A 19,086-nucleotide genomic window follows, 5' to 3' on the forward strand; every position below is an offset into this window, starting at 1 on the left:
ACATTTGTAACAACATTTTTTACGCACAGTGAAAAGACATTTTGAAACCATAGCGCATTTCCCAAACCATGTTAATTCTGCTCTCTGTGCAGAGTCTGAAATTCATGCAGGGGGTGGCTCTACTTTGTTTTGGGAAATTCATGTCCTATGTTCAAATTTTGTTATAGTTGGAGGGCAGCATTTTCAGAAGCGTTCAGTAAAGGTGTGTGGCTTCATTTTTGGATGCCCCACTTTGAGTCACTTTTTGCCTGATTTTCAGAGCTGAGAGTCCTCCACCCTGTTGAAAATCAAGCATGGGTGTCTAGAGTTGGGCACCCGAAATCCGATGCTCACAAAATGAACGAATGCTTCTGAAAACATAGCTGCATAGGTTTAATGGAAAAAGCAGTAGGCCCCAAATGTGAGCAACTTTTTTATTATGTTTGCTAACACTGTGTACAGTGGTGCTGGAACTAAGGGTGCTGTTGCACCCCCTGGCTTGACGCAGTAACAACAAACACCAAATACATGGTTTCCATCATCAGCACCCTCCATATAAAAATTGTTCCAACACTTCTGACTATGTAAAGCTTTTCTTAAAACTAGCCTATTTTTCCCAATTACAAATAATGCTAGCAGCCCAACTAAGAGTTGCGATTAATGAAAAGAGCTTTAATGAATTAATTTAATTTCCAAGCTTCTAGTTTTATTAAAATAAATAGTGCATATGCAAACCAGTTAGCAAAAAATATCTTGCCATTGTCCTTTTAAGAACAGCTCAGCCCTGTATATAATGGCTTAGGCCCCCGATCCTTCACACACTTATGCACGTGGGTAACTTTATCATGTGAATAAATCCACAGAAGTATTTGCAGGATTAGACCCTGGCCTTGTAAACTGCTGCTTCTGTTAGGTTTTCAGTCACCTTAACAGATGAGCTAAAGAATCGTGCAACATAAATTGAACCTTACAATTGTTTTCCACACGAGCGTAGGAAACTGTATTTTACGTCTCATCCTTTCACTATATATGCTTTTGTATATGTATATAAATGTTCTGGTGGAAACACCAATATTATTTAAAAGTTACATACAACCTAGAAAGTGGACTACAAAAATTACTTTCAAAATTAGAAAATAAAAAAAATGGGGGCAAATTCTACACTATTAATAAAGTTGTGTCCACTTAACACATGTATATTGTCCACAGGATATAAAGGCTATGAAAGGCCAAAAAATAGTTAGCAGTTGTGGAAAATGTCATTTTCAGAGCCGTGCATGTTCAGAAATAAAATAAAAATAAAAAGTACTGCTGAGTACTCTTAAAAATATCTTTTTCCTAGAATAGTTTGTGTAGATTAAATCTGTTTTTGGGAAGCCCTAATTTATATTCTGGGCTACTTACAGTATAGTGTTCTTGCTTGTTTACCATAGTATTAATGAAAATGTGTATAACTGCCTTAATTCATAAATTGGCTACTTCTGTGACCCCAGAGAATCCTCGAAAGGAAATAAATGCCCAAGAAGAATGTGAATTTTTTTTTTGCAGTTTTGACAAGATTCGTGGTTTGAACAGAGCTTTTCCAACAAGGTACAAAATGGATTTCAGATTGAAAGCTCAATGCACAGGCAATTTTCGTATCCGTTTGTTCATTTGGGTTGAAATTCACCCTAGCGCGATATGTCTGTGGTAAACATTCTGTGGCAATTAAATCCATCAGCAAGACTGTGAGGTGTCTCCACACCTGTTGCAAAGGGGGAACTGCCTGAGTAAACTGGCATGGGCAGGAGGAGAGACCCTTGGGTCTACACTTATGTGGATCCAGGGTGAGGGTACCTTGCCATTCCAAGGGGTTCCCTGCACAAATCCTGTTTACTGAAGCTCTATCCAGAGGGGGATGAATGTGCATTTTCACCATAGAACAGAAGTGATTGGTCTAAAATAATAGATTCAACCCTGTGCTCCAGTTTTACACCAACATAACTAAAGTCAACAATGCTTCGCTGGCCTAAAACTAGAGTAAAACAGTGGGGAATCAGGCTCTAATGAGACTTTGAATTGCAGAACAAGGGTGGGGAGAAAGTGCCACACTGCATTTCCACAAAGGGTTGAGTGGGCGATGAGAATACAGCTATTACTGATTATCATTATTTATAATTTGTTACGCACCAACAATGTACAAGACACAGACTTGGTTCCCCTTTGTACCACTTGGGCTGGGGGGGCGGGAATGCCTCAGTCTGATCGGCTACCCTTACTCCTGTGGAGTGCTTCTTCACTCCACAAATAGACCAATGGAAAGTCACTCCACATGAGAAAGGGTGGCAGAATTAAGCCCAAAATAAGGTTTTTGTATACAGTGCTGCAGTTTCTGCTATATTTACTTGTTCCATCCTTGTATAAGCAACACAGTCATTTTAATGGGCCAGATCTTGAAGCTTTTATTCAGGCAACACCCTTTGCAACATGTAGGTGGTGCAGAGACTCCTTTGCATACTGCCCTTCACTCCCCACTCGCCACACATCAATGGGAATTTTGTCTGAGTAAGGACTAAAGAATGAGGCCAAAAATCTCCAGATTTTTTGTCCTTAGCAATATGCCATCACATGCACTTGAAACAAAATCTACTTTTCACATGTACAACATTTTAAGCTCTCCACATTAATAATTTTCTTGTGTCTTTGGAACCCAAAACTTCGTCCTATATTTGAGCTTTGATAGCTTGAAAACTTTGGCTGGCACATTCTGATTTTGCATCAAAAGTTCCGTAGGAAATCACAGAGATGTCTAGTAATGCTCCTATTGATTTTTAATTAACTGATACCTCCAGTCTTAGATTGTATGCAAGCAATTGCATTATATTTTCCCAGTGCATCATTTTACACACTTTTATAGCCAAAGCAGCTTTGCAGACAGCACAGTCTGAGCACAGTGAAACCTGAAGTGGAAAATAGATTTTTCTGGGAACGTGACAGTTTTGGTTCACAAATGCCTCACATCTTTAAACTCAGCAACACAACCGCATATATGCATGAAAACATACTTTATTAAGTGTTGGGGGTATTTGTGAGGGTAATTATTGTCTGTGGACATTGATACAAAAAAGTGAACATACCATGCATTTAAAGAAAAGTGATTTCAGGGTTAAGCCGCTTGCATACACAGTTGCTTTTAGGGAAACTAATTGAAATCCTTGTGGAGCTAAGATAAATAGAATTCCATTTGTACATTGCATTTGAAATGAAGATGTTTTATAAGCATGAACAGTTTGCAAACTGCAATATTAAAAGGCCTAGGTCTTGAACAGACTAATTTTATGGAAGCACAAATTGAATAGTACTAAAGTTTGTATTTGCACTTCTATAATAAAATTAATGCAAGGATTTGGGTTAGGTGTACATATAATTAGTGGAATGTTAGGCAAATATTATCACAATACTTTTCTCAGAATTTATTGTCATGGATATTGCAGAAAGAAGACATGCACATTTGACTAGAATGGTTGCTACTTTCTTAACAGGCCAACATTAAGGACTAGTGTCTAAGGACAGGTATCCTGCAAGTTAATTCTGTTCTAAGATCTGATTCAAAACCCATTGGAGTTAGTGAAAAGACTCCCACTAACTTAAATGGGCTTTGGATCAGGCCCTGAATAAGGCCCCACTCTAGCAAATCAGAGACACTATTAACGGCTAGAGCTTACTAATATGTAAGAAGCCCTGCTCTCATCCTGAGAGCTTCACTCACCCACAGCCAAACCTTTTATCAGCTATTGAGCATTCACTTTCACAGCCAAACCTTTATCAGCTGTTGAACATTCACTTTTGGAATTTTCAGGAGTTACTGTTCCATCCTCCCAATTGCACCAAGATTGGGAGGTCATGAACTCCAACCTCTTATATCGTAGGGGAGAAACTTTCATATCCAGGCCTCCATTTTAGGGCAATAGAGGGCAAATAACTGTAGGTGCAATTCTGCACCCATAATTACTTGCACCAACAGTTTAGGCCATGTAAATATCTAGGATCCTACTCTTTGGTTACAGTGGACAGAGTATTGTGGGTGCAGTGGGCACAGCACCACTAATTATTTTCATCCACAATTATTTGCACGCACAAAAAATGGTGACCCTAGTAAGAGTGAGCTGAATATTTAGCCCTAAATGTTTTGGCCTATTATCTAATCCTCTTACAAGGGTTACTTGCCACAAAATGCCACTAGCAAAGTAGTTAGCTGGCATCCTCCACTCCTAATCAGACCCTGAACAGCGGGATTCATAAGTGAAGGTCCAGAGATAGACAAGTCCCTGCTAATATCCTAGAAATGCACTTTCTCCAGGCATCAAGTGTCCTGGGCACTCAGAACATGTTCCTGTTGGCTTCCCTGCCCAGTTAGCTGAAGGGATTATGCTGCCTACTCCTCCCTGAAAAGGGAGGAGTTTAGACCAGAACAGTCTGGCCGGGGGAATGACCAGTCCTGCTGTACTCTGATTAATTGCTCTACACTGGTTCCCACCATCAGGACATTGTCACCAAGGTGGATGATGGTGAGGTCTAGGCATCCATGTCATTGCATGTTGTGGATGAGCGGCATGAGCTGATCCCACTACATACACCTGATTCCTTCCCAGGTGGTCTGGATCGCACCCCATTCGAATCCTATTTGTGAGACCTGCCTATTACTGGCCACCTGCTTCCACGCCCAAAACACAGTGCCCTGCCCAACAATCCACATGGCTTCAGGGCACTCCACCGGGATGAAACTAATAAAGAAAGTCAGAGAGGTGAGTGAATGGTTGGCACCCAGGTTGGCTTCTGAGTGCCAACTGCTTATTGCCTGGACATCACTGTCTGGGAACTCAGTCATGGTAGTCAAGATCATGGCACCTATTCTGAAGGAATGAGGAGCTTGACTGTTGAGGGATCCTCATCAGGACCAGATCCTCAGAAACATGGGAATTTGTTAGAAATCCCATAAGCCTTCCTGTATTTGGAGTGCAGGAGAATGGAGGCAGGAACCTACACCTTGTGCTTTACGGCTGCCATGGCAATTGGGTAGCCAGTTGGGATTGCCTATATTCCCAGTCACAGGCAGGGGGCTCTGATGTCACCCTCATCAGTTTGTCAGCACCTGATAATTGCCCCTGCAAGCTTGGAGCCTTGCTGGACAATGGGAATGCTGGCTTTGGGTGACGGGTCTCCACTGGGAGGGCAAATTAGTAGCACTGTTAATAGCTCTCCCACCACTCCTATGAGCCAGCAAGTCCTGAGGGAGCCCCATCTTCCTTATTTTCTCCTTCCTGCTGACCCCAGCATGGTCTGACTATATGGTTAAATATACTATATCAGATAGATATTTTCTGTAGAACTTGTGAGAACAATAGACTTTTATCTATCAATGTAGACAAACAAAACATTTGTTCTTTACCACATATTATATAGATTTCATGGAGGTGCCAGTTGCAGTTCCATAGTTGGGGCTGAGTTTTAAACTTATAGCATATCGAATTTCTTTGGAAATTTCATATAACTGTGCATCAAAGGGGGTCTGTAGGTTTACTAGATCCATTTTAGGTATTGGTAGAGCACTCAGCAGAGTTTCAAAGAAGAATGGCCTTCACTTCTATTGTATCATGTTCTGTAAATTGGATTTTGAACTGAAAATGCACACTGGAGCGAATGCACAATGCTCATATGTCACCTGCCTTTTAAGAATGCCACTGTCACATCTGATGTTAGCAAAGGATTCAGGACAGAGAATTAGAATTCAAAATGATCTGGACAAACTGGAGAAATGGTCTGAAATAAATAGGATGAAATTCAATAAGGACAAATCAGTGGTGAGTTGGAGCCGGTTCACACCGGTTCGCGCGAACTGGTTGTTACATTTTGAAGCTGGTTTAGAACCAGTTGTTAAAGGGGTGGGCAAACTCCGGCCCGCGGGCCACATGTGGCCCACAGGACCATCCTGTGCGTCTCACCTGAGCTCTCGGCTGGGGAGCCCCCCCTGTGAATTTTTACGCACCCGGTGGCACTCCGAGCCTTCGGCAGCACTTCGGCGGCGGGTGCTTCAATCATTCCGGGCCTTTGGCCGCAGGTCCTTCAGTGCCACCAAAGACTCGGAGCGACTGAAGGACGTGCCGTCGAAGGCTTGGAGTGACTGAAGGAACCGGTTCTTCAGCTTCTGGCAGCTCATCACTGGGACAAATGCAAGGAAAGGAATAATCAATGGCACAAATACAAATGACTGCCTAGGAAGGAGTACTGGAGAAAAGGATCTGAGGGTTATAGTGGATCACAAACTAAATATGAGTCAACAATGTAATACTGTTGCAAAAAAACAAATATCATTCTGGGATGTATTAACAGGAATGTTGGAAGAAAGACATGAGAAGTAATTCTTCCATTCTACTCAGCACTAATAAGGCCTCAGCTGGAGTATTGTGTCCCGTTCTGGGCACCACATTTCAGGAAACATGTGGACAAATTGGAGAAAGTCCAGAGGAGAGCAATGGGTCCAAATGATTAAATGTCTAAAATACATGACTTATAACGAAAGGTTGAACAAAAATTGGGTTTGATTAGTTCAGAAAAGAGAAGATGGAGGGGGGACACGATAACACTCTTCCAGTGTGGAAAAGATTGGTATAAAGAGGAGGGTGATAAACTGTTCTCCTTAACCACAGAGGACAAGACAAGAAGTAATGGGCTTAGATTGCAGCAAGGGAGATTTAGGTTAGACATTAGGAAAAACTTCCTAACTGTAAGCGTAGTTAAGCACTGGAACAAATTAGCTAGGGAGGTTGTGGAATCTCCGTCTCTGGAAGTTTTTCTGAACAGATTCGACACACACCGCTCAGGTCTAAATAATACTTTGTCCTGCCTCAGTGCACAGGACCGGACTCGATGAGCGATTGCGGTCCCTTCCAGTCATACATTTCTATGATTCTATGACTGACCTTAGCTGTGGTGGACTATAAGTGTGGAATCCACTCCACTGTGAAATCCACATTTCTTTTCTAGAAAAAAACACCCTGACGATATTCAATCCCCTTTCTCTCTCCTCCAAAAAAACGTAAGTTTTGTTTTGTTTATATGACCAATATTGGGTCTCATATGTGTTACCCTTTTCTCCTTTATTTCTCTTTTACTACACTGTTGTTGTCATGCTCTCCTTGGGTCTGTTTTTAATGTGTTTGGCTTTTAAAGAAGGTGTTTTCACTTTTATTTCTGTTATATTTTGTTTTGGTGATGTTGTGCAGTGCCCCTGGAAACTTTGGGAGGGGGCTGTTGTTGGTGTGCAAATCAAATTTATTATTACTGTTTCTGAGAGAAGCTTTTTGCTCCCCTAAAGAGACTCAAACTTGGAATTTGATAGCCAAACATAATTAAGACACGTCTTGATGAATATTACAACTTTAGTTACAAAATTAAATTAGTCTGATCCGACTTTATGCATTATTTGGTGCAGCTGGAGCTGTCTATGAAAAAAGGGAAACAACTTTAAGTTAATAAAAAAGTGCATTAAATATAGAGGGTCGAATCTGCTCATTATTAAGAGAGTGGACCACATTTTATAATGAAGTAGCGTGAATGTCTCTTGGAGTTGCATTACAAAACATTGCATATTGAATTCTAGTTACCATGAACCTATGCTGACAGTAAAGTTCTGTGAAAAAAATTACCTCACTTCAGAGAGATCCACTGTGTCTGGACAGCTAGTTAATTAAATACTTGGACCCTGATCCTGCAAACATTTAAGCATAATTTTATTCATCTGAATAATCCTGTTGAATTCAAATGTAGGTTTGTTAACCTTGCTCCATGTCATGTATATATAAAGAGTAAACCAAGTAAATCCCAGCTCCTGAAAAGCTGTCTTCAGTTTTCACAGCCAGATACTTTGGAAATCAATGCAATTACATTTCCCCTGAGCAACAGACCAAATATAAAGCTACCACACTTACACTGTTAGAATTTTTAAATAATCTAATTTCAAATCTATTGCAGTCTAATATATTTACTGTGCTGAAATTGAGGTAATTTGAATTTGAAGACAGTGTTCTACCTCCTACTAGATAATCCACATTCTTTTCAGGTTGAAATTTTCTTTTGAACATTGAAGTTGTTGAATGAAAATTTCCTTCCCCAGTTTTTAAAATAAATCTTATCCTGCTCCCAGTGAAATTAATGAGCATTTGCCTTTGACTTCAGTTGGAAACAGGAGCATGTCCAGTAAAGGTAACTATTTCCAATATGCTGGATACACTACATTATAAAATACGCATAGATTTTTGGATCAAGCATAGTAATGAAAACTCAGCAAATATGGGGTTGCAGAATCCACTCTAAATAGACTACGCATGTATATATCTGGCTATATTAGGGACACAACTTGTGGTCAAAATTATTTTTCAGAAATGTTCTTTTATGACGAGCTTTATCATAAAAAGGCCAAGTACTGCAGTCCTTACTTAGAGCTCAGCTCTGTAAACTCTTACTCATGCAAGTAATTTTGACTTACATGAGTATCCCCATTAACATGAATGGAACACTCATGAGTGTTTGTAGGATCATGTAATTTCTCCCACCGATGCCAAAGGCCTTAGTAATGACTGCAGAATTTAGCCCTAATTCTATTTACAACAATCACAACCAAAATTTTATTTTATGTTATTTATTTTAAAAGGTTAGAAGAAATGTATTTGTATTAATTGCATCTTTAGGCAATCCACTCTCCTAAAAGATTTCCATTACATACCTGCTGATGATGTTTTACTTGGAAAATTTGTTTACCCGTCCCTCGGGGATCCCATATGTTAGCTTGATTTATAAATCATATTTACCATCCAATTAAAGGGAGTGATTTAGCATGTTTGCTTCCTTTATATTTACAGTTTGCTTTTGATTGCTTCTAGTCACATTCCTGTAACCTCTCTGACTAGTTATATGTACATCACGAAGTACGTTAAACATATTTGGGGCATTTAAGATGATTTACTCTTACTGTCGGAAGACTAGATATGCAGCCATGCTCTCTGCTGTAGTTTTCCTTTGCTGTGGAAAAATTTACTCCTTCAGCAGCTACTTTGCAAATGTGTTTTCAGCACATTGGACGCACATTTCCAGTTTGCAGAAATTGCTCCAGGTTTTCATTTTGAAAATGAGCATTGAGAAAATGTCTTATTTGTGGAGTTACGGTAGCATGCCTATAATTAAGGTTGCTGGCAACACTCCATTTTAAAGGCTAACTGCTGCTCTTAGAAACCCTAGTGTGATAACTTTGATAGTTTGTTTAGTTTGCTTTTGGGCGATAGCTCTACACTGGAGGATAATGTTAATGTGTAAAGTTTGCTGCTCCAAAGAGAGGCATTACATCCACACTGATATTGTGGTTGAGAGATAGCAGCGCTGTTTACCAGAGATCCATTCCTATTGACCTGACACAGGCAAAACTGCAACTGATTTCAGTGGTTTGAAGCAAGACTACTGGATCAAGCTCATTAGTGTTGATAAACTTGATAGTCGAGGAAGGCACTGTTTGCCCATGAAAAATGTTGTTTCTCAAGGAAGTTACAGTTTGTTTTTCATAAGTGTTTAAAACACCTCTTCAGAATGAAAGCTCCAAAAACACCTTAGCCTAATGGAATATCACAGCAAGCACCAGAACGATGGGTTGATGAGACAGAATAATGGAGGCAACTCTGTCAAAATAATAACCACTTACATTGTCCATCCAGAATATTATGATTTACAGTAACAGACATGAATGTACTGCAATAACTTTGCATGGTATTTTGCATAAATTTTAAATAGACACAGTTCCTGCTCTAAAAAGCTCACAGTCATAGAAATCAACAAGGCAGATTTTGCAGGATCAGGCAATAAAGCAGGCACCAACAAACATATGTGTAACAGACAGACGAGGGGGTAAGAGGAGAAGGGATAAGAATTAAATCAAGTAAAAGGAATCGGAATAATTCACTGGTGGAACTCTGGATTTACACTGGGGTAACTCAGAGCAGAATTTGGCCTATGTGGTTTCTACAACCCAAGACTGGAAAAAATGAAAACCATCTAATGGAAATGGTGGAGACTGTGAGCTAAATAGGAGGGATTGTCCGAGGAATTTGTTCCTTGTCTCCTCAGAAAACACAAGCTAGAGACCGACCCTGCCTCACTGAAGTTAATGGAGTTTGTCGTTGACTTCAATAGGAATAGGGTTGATTCTTAAGTATGTCTACACTGTAATTAGACACCTGCAGCTGGCCCGGGCCAGCTGACTTAGGCTCACAGAGCTTGGGCTAAGTAAGGGGCTGCTTAATTGCAGTGTAGACTTTCGAGACAGTCTGGAGCCCGAGCTCTGGGACCCTTCCACCTTGTTAATTAGTCTGAACCCTGTGAGCCTGAGTCAGCTGACATGGGCCAGCTGCGAGTTTTTAGTTGCAATGTAGACATACCCTGAGTGGCCAAATGGCCAATGTAAGCTACTTGTTCCAAAGATTATTGAGAGTCAAGTGTCAGTCATTGGCCCCAATGTAATCTCAAATATATATATATATATATATATATATATAAGCAAATAAAATGATTTGGCCAAATCCTCAGCTGGCAAAAATAAGTGCAGCTCTGTTGACTTCAGTGGAAAAATTCTGAATTGCAACAGCTGAAGTGCTATGTGGCCAACTATTTTTAAATTATGGACCTGATTCTCCTTTCATTTACACTGGTGTAAATCAGGTGTAACTCAGTGGAGCTGCACCTGTGTAAATTTGGTGGAAGCCAGAGCAGAATCAGGGCCTGAATCTTACAAGCACAGTTGAGAGAACTTGTTTTGCTAAATTTACAAACCACTAGCAAATCGTGGGTTCTATATTTTGAACATAACTCAGAATTGCTGAGGTTCTAGTTTCATTTTACTCTTGCAAAACATGAGTTCTGGGCAGATGCAACATTGGAAAGCAAATGTTTCCCGGGGTCTTCCTCGAAACAGAGCAGTAATTATCTTCCAACGAGATTATTATTTGTATAGCACAGGTTTCCATTCAGTTAGAAATACATTTGTTTGTTTTTAAAATTAAATGTCCCTTGAAAAACAATGGTTTAAATTAAGAGAAAAATATTTTTGAAACTTCAAAAAGTTTCATGAAACTCAGTCCTGTAACAAAGTTCTAAAGGTTTTGCAAACTCATAAACACCACAGGGTTCTCCCCCTCCTAATTATATAGGTTTGGATTTTGGTGTTCATTTCCTCCTATTGAAATACACAGGTTGAATTCTTTGTCCAATGCATTCGTCATGGAATGTAATCCCTTCCATTTATTTTGTAAGTGAATGTAGTGCTTGTAAGAATTGCCGGATTGACAGATGGAGATTCAAGCTCTCTGTTAACCCATACAAAGCAGAATACAGGCAGCATCAATGAAAGCTTCCTCTCACTGCCCCACCTATGTGCCTCAAACCTAATTTGGGAGGTAGACCCGTTTCCATGACAGTTTGATCCTTGGTCTCTTTGCTGAAACTTCGGATTAGAGTGCCAATTAGTGCCTACAGTGATGATGGTTTTGTGAGACGAAGACTGGTTAGTTAGGAACTAAAATGAGGCCAATTCATTTCATCAAAGAGGCATCAGATTGTAACAGTTTTTCAGTCATTATCAAACCCTAGGAAAGATTTGAACTGGTGACCAATAGGTGAAAGGCTCCATATTGGACTACAAGTCACTAGTGCAATTACATTTTAAATCCCAAAGCAATGTGTTTGGGTAATATTATAATATATCAAATCATCAGGGGTGGGTTTAAGAAAAGGGGTGGAGGCATGCGGGCTTAATTTGACATTTACAAAATCAGGGTATATTTTTATTATTTATCTTTTATAAAAATGAATGAATCTGTAGTCAAATTTTGTTAATGAACCACCCAGGTAAAATATGCAGTGTAAATTCAATAAAACACTGGAACGCTTTCAATAATTAAAATCCATGATTGTCTGTTTTATTCTCCGGCATGGTACCATGCTAGGGAAGGCCAATGTAACGATATGTAAGAAGATAAAGTAAGTGTGCATTTGGGCCTAAGCATTTATAAAAAAAAAAAACCGTGCAGTCACCTATCCTTGAATAATGCCTGACAAACTTATTTTAATGACATGGCATATTTTATTTGGTTCCAATTCTACTTACAATGCCAGATTTGCCTCACACAATACACAGTATTCAGTTCTGGAGTGGCAGTCCAGACAAAGTTCTCCGTGACTTCAATTACAGTTTTGCCTAGGCAAAGCCTGTAGGACTGGACCCAACAGACAGCGGTTCTTGAAGACCAAAAGTTACACTGCTACCAAGCATAATTATTTTTAATTGTGTGTGAATGGTGTGAAAATAATCACCGTCACTGTAAATCGAACAGCGCATTCATATAGAAATGACAAAGTATCAGAGCACATCTTTGAATGACACCTTTGAATTCTAATCACCTCTTTTTTCCCCCTCAAGTCAGATGATGCCTCATGCAGTAGAATCTTCAACATATTTTAAGAGGCACAAAGAGAAGCAGTCAGCATTTGAGACATTCTCTGAGAACATTCTGGAGAATGATATTTCTGTACAGCAGATGCTAAACATTCCGTTGTCTTCCTTGTTCACAAAATTGGAGCCTAGTTGTTCCCCCAGATCTGCACACTGTGGGGAATCCGCCTTGGCTTGTGCAGAAGAGGTGGGGAGGGGAGTGAAGTGGTGATGTGGGGGATTGGTGGGAGACACCTGTTACCCTCCAAAATCTGTGGGGAATCCTTGAAAAGGGAATATAGACTTTGGTTGTATAACTTCTGCACAGAGCCACTCATACTTTTAAAGGGAAGCGTTCCAGACGAAGCCCCCGGAACAGCATTTCATAGCAGGTTTCAGAGTAACAGCCGTGTTAGTCTGTATTCGCAAAAAGAAAAGGAGTACTTGTGGCACCTTAGAGACTAACCAATTTATTTGAGCATAAGCTTTCATAGCAGTGCAGCTTTACTTGGAGCTGTACTGACTGGGAACCAGTGAGGGGCTCACTGGGTTCCTGAGCTAGTGCAGAGGCATAGGATATCCATGTTTTGTGGTTTCATGGGAGTTGAGGGATTGATGACCTGTTTTCCCCATGTGGTGGGCAAGCCCCACACTCTTATCAAAAGAATTCAGAGGAAACTCCATGAGGGGCAATTGCCAGAGCTCTTCTTCCCCCTAGACCCCTGTCAGGCACAATTTCCTTCCCCCCATTTTATACTCACATTATGTATCTTTGTGTTTCAGAGCCTTATAATACATATCTAAGGGCTCCCCTATCTGTTTCACTCTGGTATGGTAAAGTGCTTTCTGTTACCTTTAGGAAAAGCCCAAGAACATGGTGCAGAAGTGCATTTTATAACACCAGAGCAGGCATGGGAGCCCTCAGATACCAGCACGTTAACTGGGGCTGAATTTCAGATCAAAATTTAGATTTGGAAAAAAATGGCAAATTCAGTTTCAGTTAAACATTTATAAATTTGAAAACCAATATGTTATTTCCACAGCTGTATAATTTGTGTTAATATGCCTGTTAAATACACAAGGCTGGATTCCTCTCTCTCATGCTGGTTTTACTGCTGTAAAACTTTAATTTGACTTCAGTGGATTCACTCCTGAATTTGATTAGTGTAAAAGACAGGAAAATCAGTCCTAACGGAGTTACACTGGTGCAAAATATATATGTGTGAGATCATAACCAGACCTTTACCATTTAGAAAGATCTAAAATGTAGATATAAATCTGAAATTTGGCCAGATGAAATCCAGAGAAGAGAAAAATAGGCAAAGTAGAAAATTTTAACATTATGTGAAGTTATATCCAAAACAAAAGTCTGCCCCTTTCTTACATCTCTGTGTTACACAGCTTGGCCCTAGTTCTGCAGAGCAGAAGTGCTTAACTTTAAGCATATGCTTAAATCTAATTGCAGTGAATGGAAAAACAACACATGCTTACGTGCTTTGTTGAATCAGGACCCTAAATGCAGTACCCTTATATTTGAATAGAAAACTTCCTTCCTGAAAAAAACAACACTGACACGTAAAATAGCACTACATGAATCAAAACCTGAGCAAGATAAATGACTTCGCTTTTCATGTACTCTGATGAGGAGGCATCTGCAGTGTGTGAATTAAAACATTGACCATTTTTTCATTTAAAAAGGGTGGCATTCCCTTGTGAATTCCTCCTGTGACAGACTGAATGTCTCTCCCTTTTTATTTTAAATAGAAATCCTTACCATCAGCCATAAGTGCTGGAACTAAGGGTGCTGCCAGACCCCCAGGCTTGAGTGATTTCCATCATACACAGGGTTTACAGTTTGTTTCAATGGCTTTCAGCACTCCCACTATAAAAGTTGTTCCAGCACCCCTGCCATCAGCCTATATAAGCACCTAGCAAAAAATGGTAAGGCTCTTGCAATTGCCCTGTAATTGTTCTGCTCACAAAAGTCCCATTGAAGTTAATGGGAGTTGTGAATAAAGATCATTTGCAAGAGCAGGTCCCAAAGATGTAGAAAAGGTTTAAAAAGACACCACGAATAATAAAACTAGGCATACAGATATCACTTTTCAGCTATACATCTAAACATACTTTACAAAGGCAGGTAAGTATAATTATCCCCATGTTCCAGATGGGAAAACTGAGGCACAAAGGGTGAAATCCTAGCCACACTGAATTCAATGGGAGTTTTGCTATTGACTTGAATGGGATCAGGAGTTCACCCAAAGCAAGCTGAAATGAATTGTCTAAGGTCACACAGCAAGTCAGCGGTAGAATCAGGTAGGTATAGAACCCAAATCTCCTTATTCTCTCACTCCAGTATCCTGCCCACTGGCTCTATAGACATGTGTACAAGTTCACGAGTATTAGGAGTTCATTCTTTCTGAAGCAGAAAAAAATGTATCTTTATATTTTAGAACCTTTTTTTCCCTCTTTCCCTTTCAGGCACCAAATGGTCTTCCAACTGTCAGCGGTTTTGTCTCAGCACCAACTATGGCGCCTTACCCTACACCAGCCCAAGTGTCCCCTTATATGACATACAGTGCTGCCCCTTCTGGTTATGTGACAGGCCATGGTTGGCAGCATGCTGGAGGCACTCCGCTCTCCCCTCACAACTGTGATATTCCTGCGGCACTGGCATTCAAGGGCATGCAGACAGCCCGAGAAGGTAGTCACTCTGTCACAGCCTCTGCTCTCTGATACGAAACTCATTCTAGAACAACTCTACCTTTTCCCTCCCCTCACTGGCTCAGAGACTGATCTTTTGTGTTGGTGACATTTACAGATTTCTCCCCATGACTTTTCTCCCACAAAATCTTTGGATTGAACTAGCCAAAACAACATAAGAAACGGATCCATGGGTTGTTGCCCTTGCACTGTTTTAAGTAAAGAAGATCTTACATCCCTCAAAGGGCTCATGGGACTTTCATTGGTAAAACCACCCATATTTATTCTAAGTCAACAAGAACTCTTTAAATGTGCAATTGTCGTTGAGATTGTGTACAAATCAATAAAGAAAAATCAATAGGGAAAGATATGCTATGCCTCTAATCAACAAAAGTGGCCAAACAGAAGTTATTTGCTGATGATCTGTCTCTAGAGAACAAATCATTTATCGGCAAGGTTAAGTGATCCACTGTTATTGTTAAGATATTGTGGGTTTTTTTGTTTATCAAATATAGAACCAAGGCAATATGTGGCTCTCACATTCTTCCTGTATTTCATCCTGTTACAAAAACAGTAAGGTGTTTGCATTTCTATCTATTTGTAAATATAAGCTTTGGACAGCATCTGTGTTTCCATTCCACAGTACATTTCTGCTACTTTTTTTATGTTAAAAAGTGACTTTCTAGGTCGTTTCTGTTTCTTGCTTGGTGTTGGCAAGCACCTCAGGTGACTGAGGTTGAGACAGTTCTTTTGGCATGTTTTGTGCATACAATGGAGGCTTCAACATCTTAAGAAAGACATTTTGTTTCTTCAGCAGAGGACTCAAAGGCAATCGACCAAATAACTCTCCCAGGTCATACCCATCTTCCAGAGTCATGACACAACCACACATGTGCCAAGTGTACAAAACAGAAGCAGGTGGAAAATAGCTGAACAAAACCAAGAACTGTAGAGGAAAGTGATTTAAAAGTTTAATGTGAAACTTGTGAAACTTAAAAGAATCAATTTAAGTTAACAAAACCACTGTGAAACAAAACTGTACTGTCATTGTTGGCTTCCCTGTGTTCAGCAATTTCAGCCCCAACATTATGTTGTAACTTTTTGAAAAGAAAAAGCTGTCTTAAAATTTCTGCTTTATTGAATGTAAAAATGGCTCCCGATAAAGTTTACATTGTTGTACATAAACATGTTTCACTCGTAGGTATACTGGTGGCGGTCCGACAAATACAAATTTATTTAATGTTAAACTCCCTTTTGGTATTTCTGTATCTACTGGCAAGCATTCTGTCCCAATAATTTTGCTTTAAATTTTTCTACTTGACACTAACCCCCCAAAAGCTAATATTTTGGTCTTTTCAAACTTACCTGTTTTCCAAGGGCAATAATAAAGTTCTGAATATTACTCCAATAAGTCTTCCACATGCTTCCAGACATGTGTGGAACACATGCATGAAAGAAAAAGATTTGAAAATTGGTGTGGCATTTCATATCCTTAATAGAATATTAATATATTGTGTACTTTTAGAATTCTTTTGTGCAATAACTTAAAAGAACATCACTAGATATAGACTTTAAAAGACTGCATTAATTACATCATCTTGATTTCTTCTTAGATATATTAAACATTGCTTCAATGGCACGATAAAATCCAGTACCTACTATGGGAATTTCATGCTTTTATTTATAACTCAAATGGCCATAGGCAGATTTCCATGGCACTGTAAAGGAAATAATGAGTAAATAGCTACATAGGCCATATGATCAGCAATCCTACACAGAGGTACATATTCTGAGTAGTTCATTAACGTCAATGGGATTGTTCACAGTGTGTAGGTCTTTGCAGGATCGGGGACTAACAAGCAGCTTGAAACTTTGTGGAAAGCTTTCAGAAAAACATATTTCCACAGTAACCATTTGTAATTTCATAAACAGAATGAGGACTACAGATTAGGAATAATCAGCATGGCAGATGGACTCTAAGGGCTGTAGTTAGCTTTGATCTTTGCATAAAAAGCCAGTTGAATCATCAGGACTTCTACACACAGAACACAGATATAACCTGGCCCTAAAGAAACAAAGATCCTGGAATTCAGCAAAACATCCACTGATTTAGGCCCCAATTCAGCAAAGGACTTCAGCAGTTGTTTAACTTTAACAATGTGCTTAAATCCATCTCTATTCAGAAAAGCATTTGAACGTGCACTTAATTTTAAGCATGTGCTTAAGCCCACTAAAGGCAATGGGATTTAAGCATATTCTTAAGTGCTTTGTTGAATTGGAAGGGCTTGATTCTGCTCTCATTTGTACCATTTTTACATTGGTAAAACTCTAGTGACTTCAATGGAGTTATTCCATATTTATGCCATTGTAGCTCAGGTCAGAATCTCGCTCAGAGATCCTTAATTCCATGCTAAAGATAATGGTGTCTTAATTCCAGGCAAACTCCCTATTAAAAAACTAAAAGGGAGAAGAAAAAAATAGGGGAAAATGATTAATAAAAGATTTTCTTGGCAACATGTCATATTTTCCAAGTTTTTTAACTTTTAAACTAATTCTTAGACAAGATACTATAAACATTGAATTAAGAAGCCAATCTGTAATCAGCAACATACTAACACAAACAAGGTACAAGAAATGAAGACAAAAAGAGGAAAAGCCTTCCTGAGCTACAGATTTTCCATCCCAAAGCATTAACAGGTCTGTGATAAAAATGCCCCTGTTTCAAAAGGCTGATTCCCTTTCTTTTCTGATCCATAGAGTCCAAGATGGTGTCCGAGTTGAAATAAGAGTCTGCTTTCCTGTGACTCTCATGAGGCATGAGTGTGTCTTTAAATGATACTTAAAGGGTCAGATCCTCAGCTGGTCTAAGCTCTGTTGACTTCAGTTGAGGATATGGCCCAAAGTAATTATTCCATGTGTGGAAATGCAACTTTAATGCAAAGTTTTTTTCCTGTATCTGTAGTCCTTTGTTTAGGGCCAGATCTCGATACATTTACTCACTCTGAATAATACCTTAACCAGTGAGTGGGAAGTCAGTAGGACTATGTGTGGAGTAAGGTGCTACTCAAGGTGAGTAAAGGTATCTGATGTTAATCCTTATTGAGCTATTTATAATTGCTTCTTGGGGTAGTAGGGAGGTTAACATTGTTTTTTGATGTAAAATTACCATGCAGAATTTTCCTTTATCCAAGGACTTTTCGTACAGAATATACATATTGGTTAAACTGAAAGACGGTACATATTAGCTTAATGACCTAACACTTTAAATCACTTTTAAAGACTAAATCCCCATTTTAATTTTAATGATAAATGGGTCAAAGTCTGTTCTCAGTTGCACAGATGTAAATCTGGAGTAATCCAAGTGGAGTTAATTTGGATTTACACCAGTATAAATGAGAGCAGAATTTAGTCCTCTAACAGTCAACAACATTTCCCACACTGTGCACATGAAGGGCCCAATCCTGCATTCTCAGAGTACCCAAATCTTTCAAAAGAGAAGCCTGGTGGAGCACCAGGGAATAGTGAATAGTGTGGGCTTGAAGAGGTTAAAAAGACACATTTAAAAAAAATGATTCCATGTTTTCTGCTAATGGTCCTCGTTTTACCAAATGATCAGGCTGAACTATAAATAAAACTAATAGATCATGTTGAAAAAGATGTACAACAGAAGGCTGTGTATGTATATACTGAATGTTAAAAGCCTTTTATTTTTATATTTTGAATGCTCTAAATTAATAAAAGAATAATTATAATGTATTTGGTTTTTCTTTTTTCAAAATGTTCCAAGCACTATCTCTTACACTGCGTAAGGGTTGATAATAAAATGATCAAATGAGGAATACTTGCCTAGGAATTGTAATAAAATTAAAAAAGGAACACATCTCATTTTGTTGGCT

General features: G+C 39.2%; 1 protein-coding gene across 1 annotated transcript in view; it reads left to right on the forward strand.

The window, feature by feature from the left end:
• PAX9 (paired box 9) overlaps positions 1-18,946 on the forward strand; it is a 30,239-nt gene extending 11,293 nt beyond the window's left edge. The window contains exon 5 of the mRNA XM_037900658.2: positions 14,969-18,946. Within this exon, the coding sequence (XP_037756586.1) occupies positions 14,969-15,223 (255 nt within the window). The 3' untranslated portion in view covers positions 15,224-18,946. The remainder of the gene's footprint in view (positions 1-14,968) is intronic.
• The last annotated feature ends 140 nt before the right edge of the window (positions 18,947-19,086 follow it).

The sequence above is a fragment of the Chelonia mydas genome, chromosome 6 (assembly GCF_015237465.2).
Source record: "Chelonia mydas isolate rCheMyd1 chromosome 6, rCheMyd1.pri.v2, whole genome shotgun sequence".
Classification (NCBI taxonomy): Eukaryota; Metazoa; Chordata; order Testudines; family Cheloniidae; genus Chelonia; species Chelonia mydas.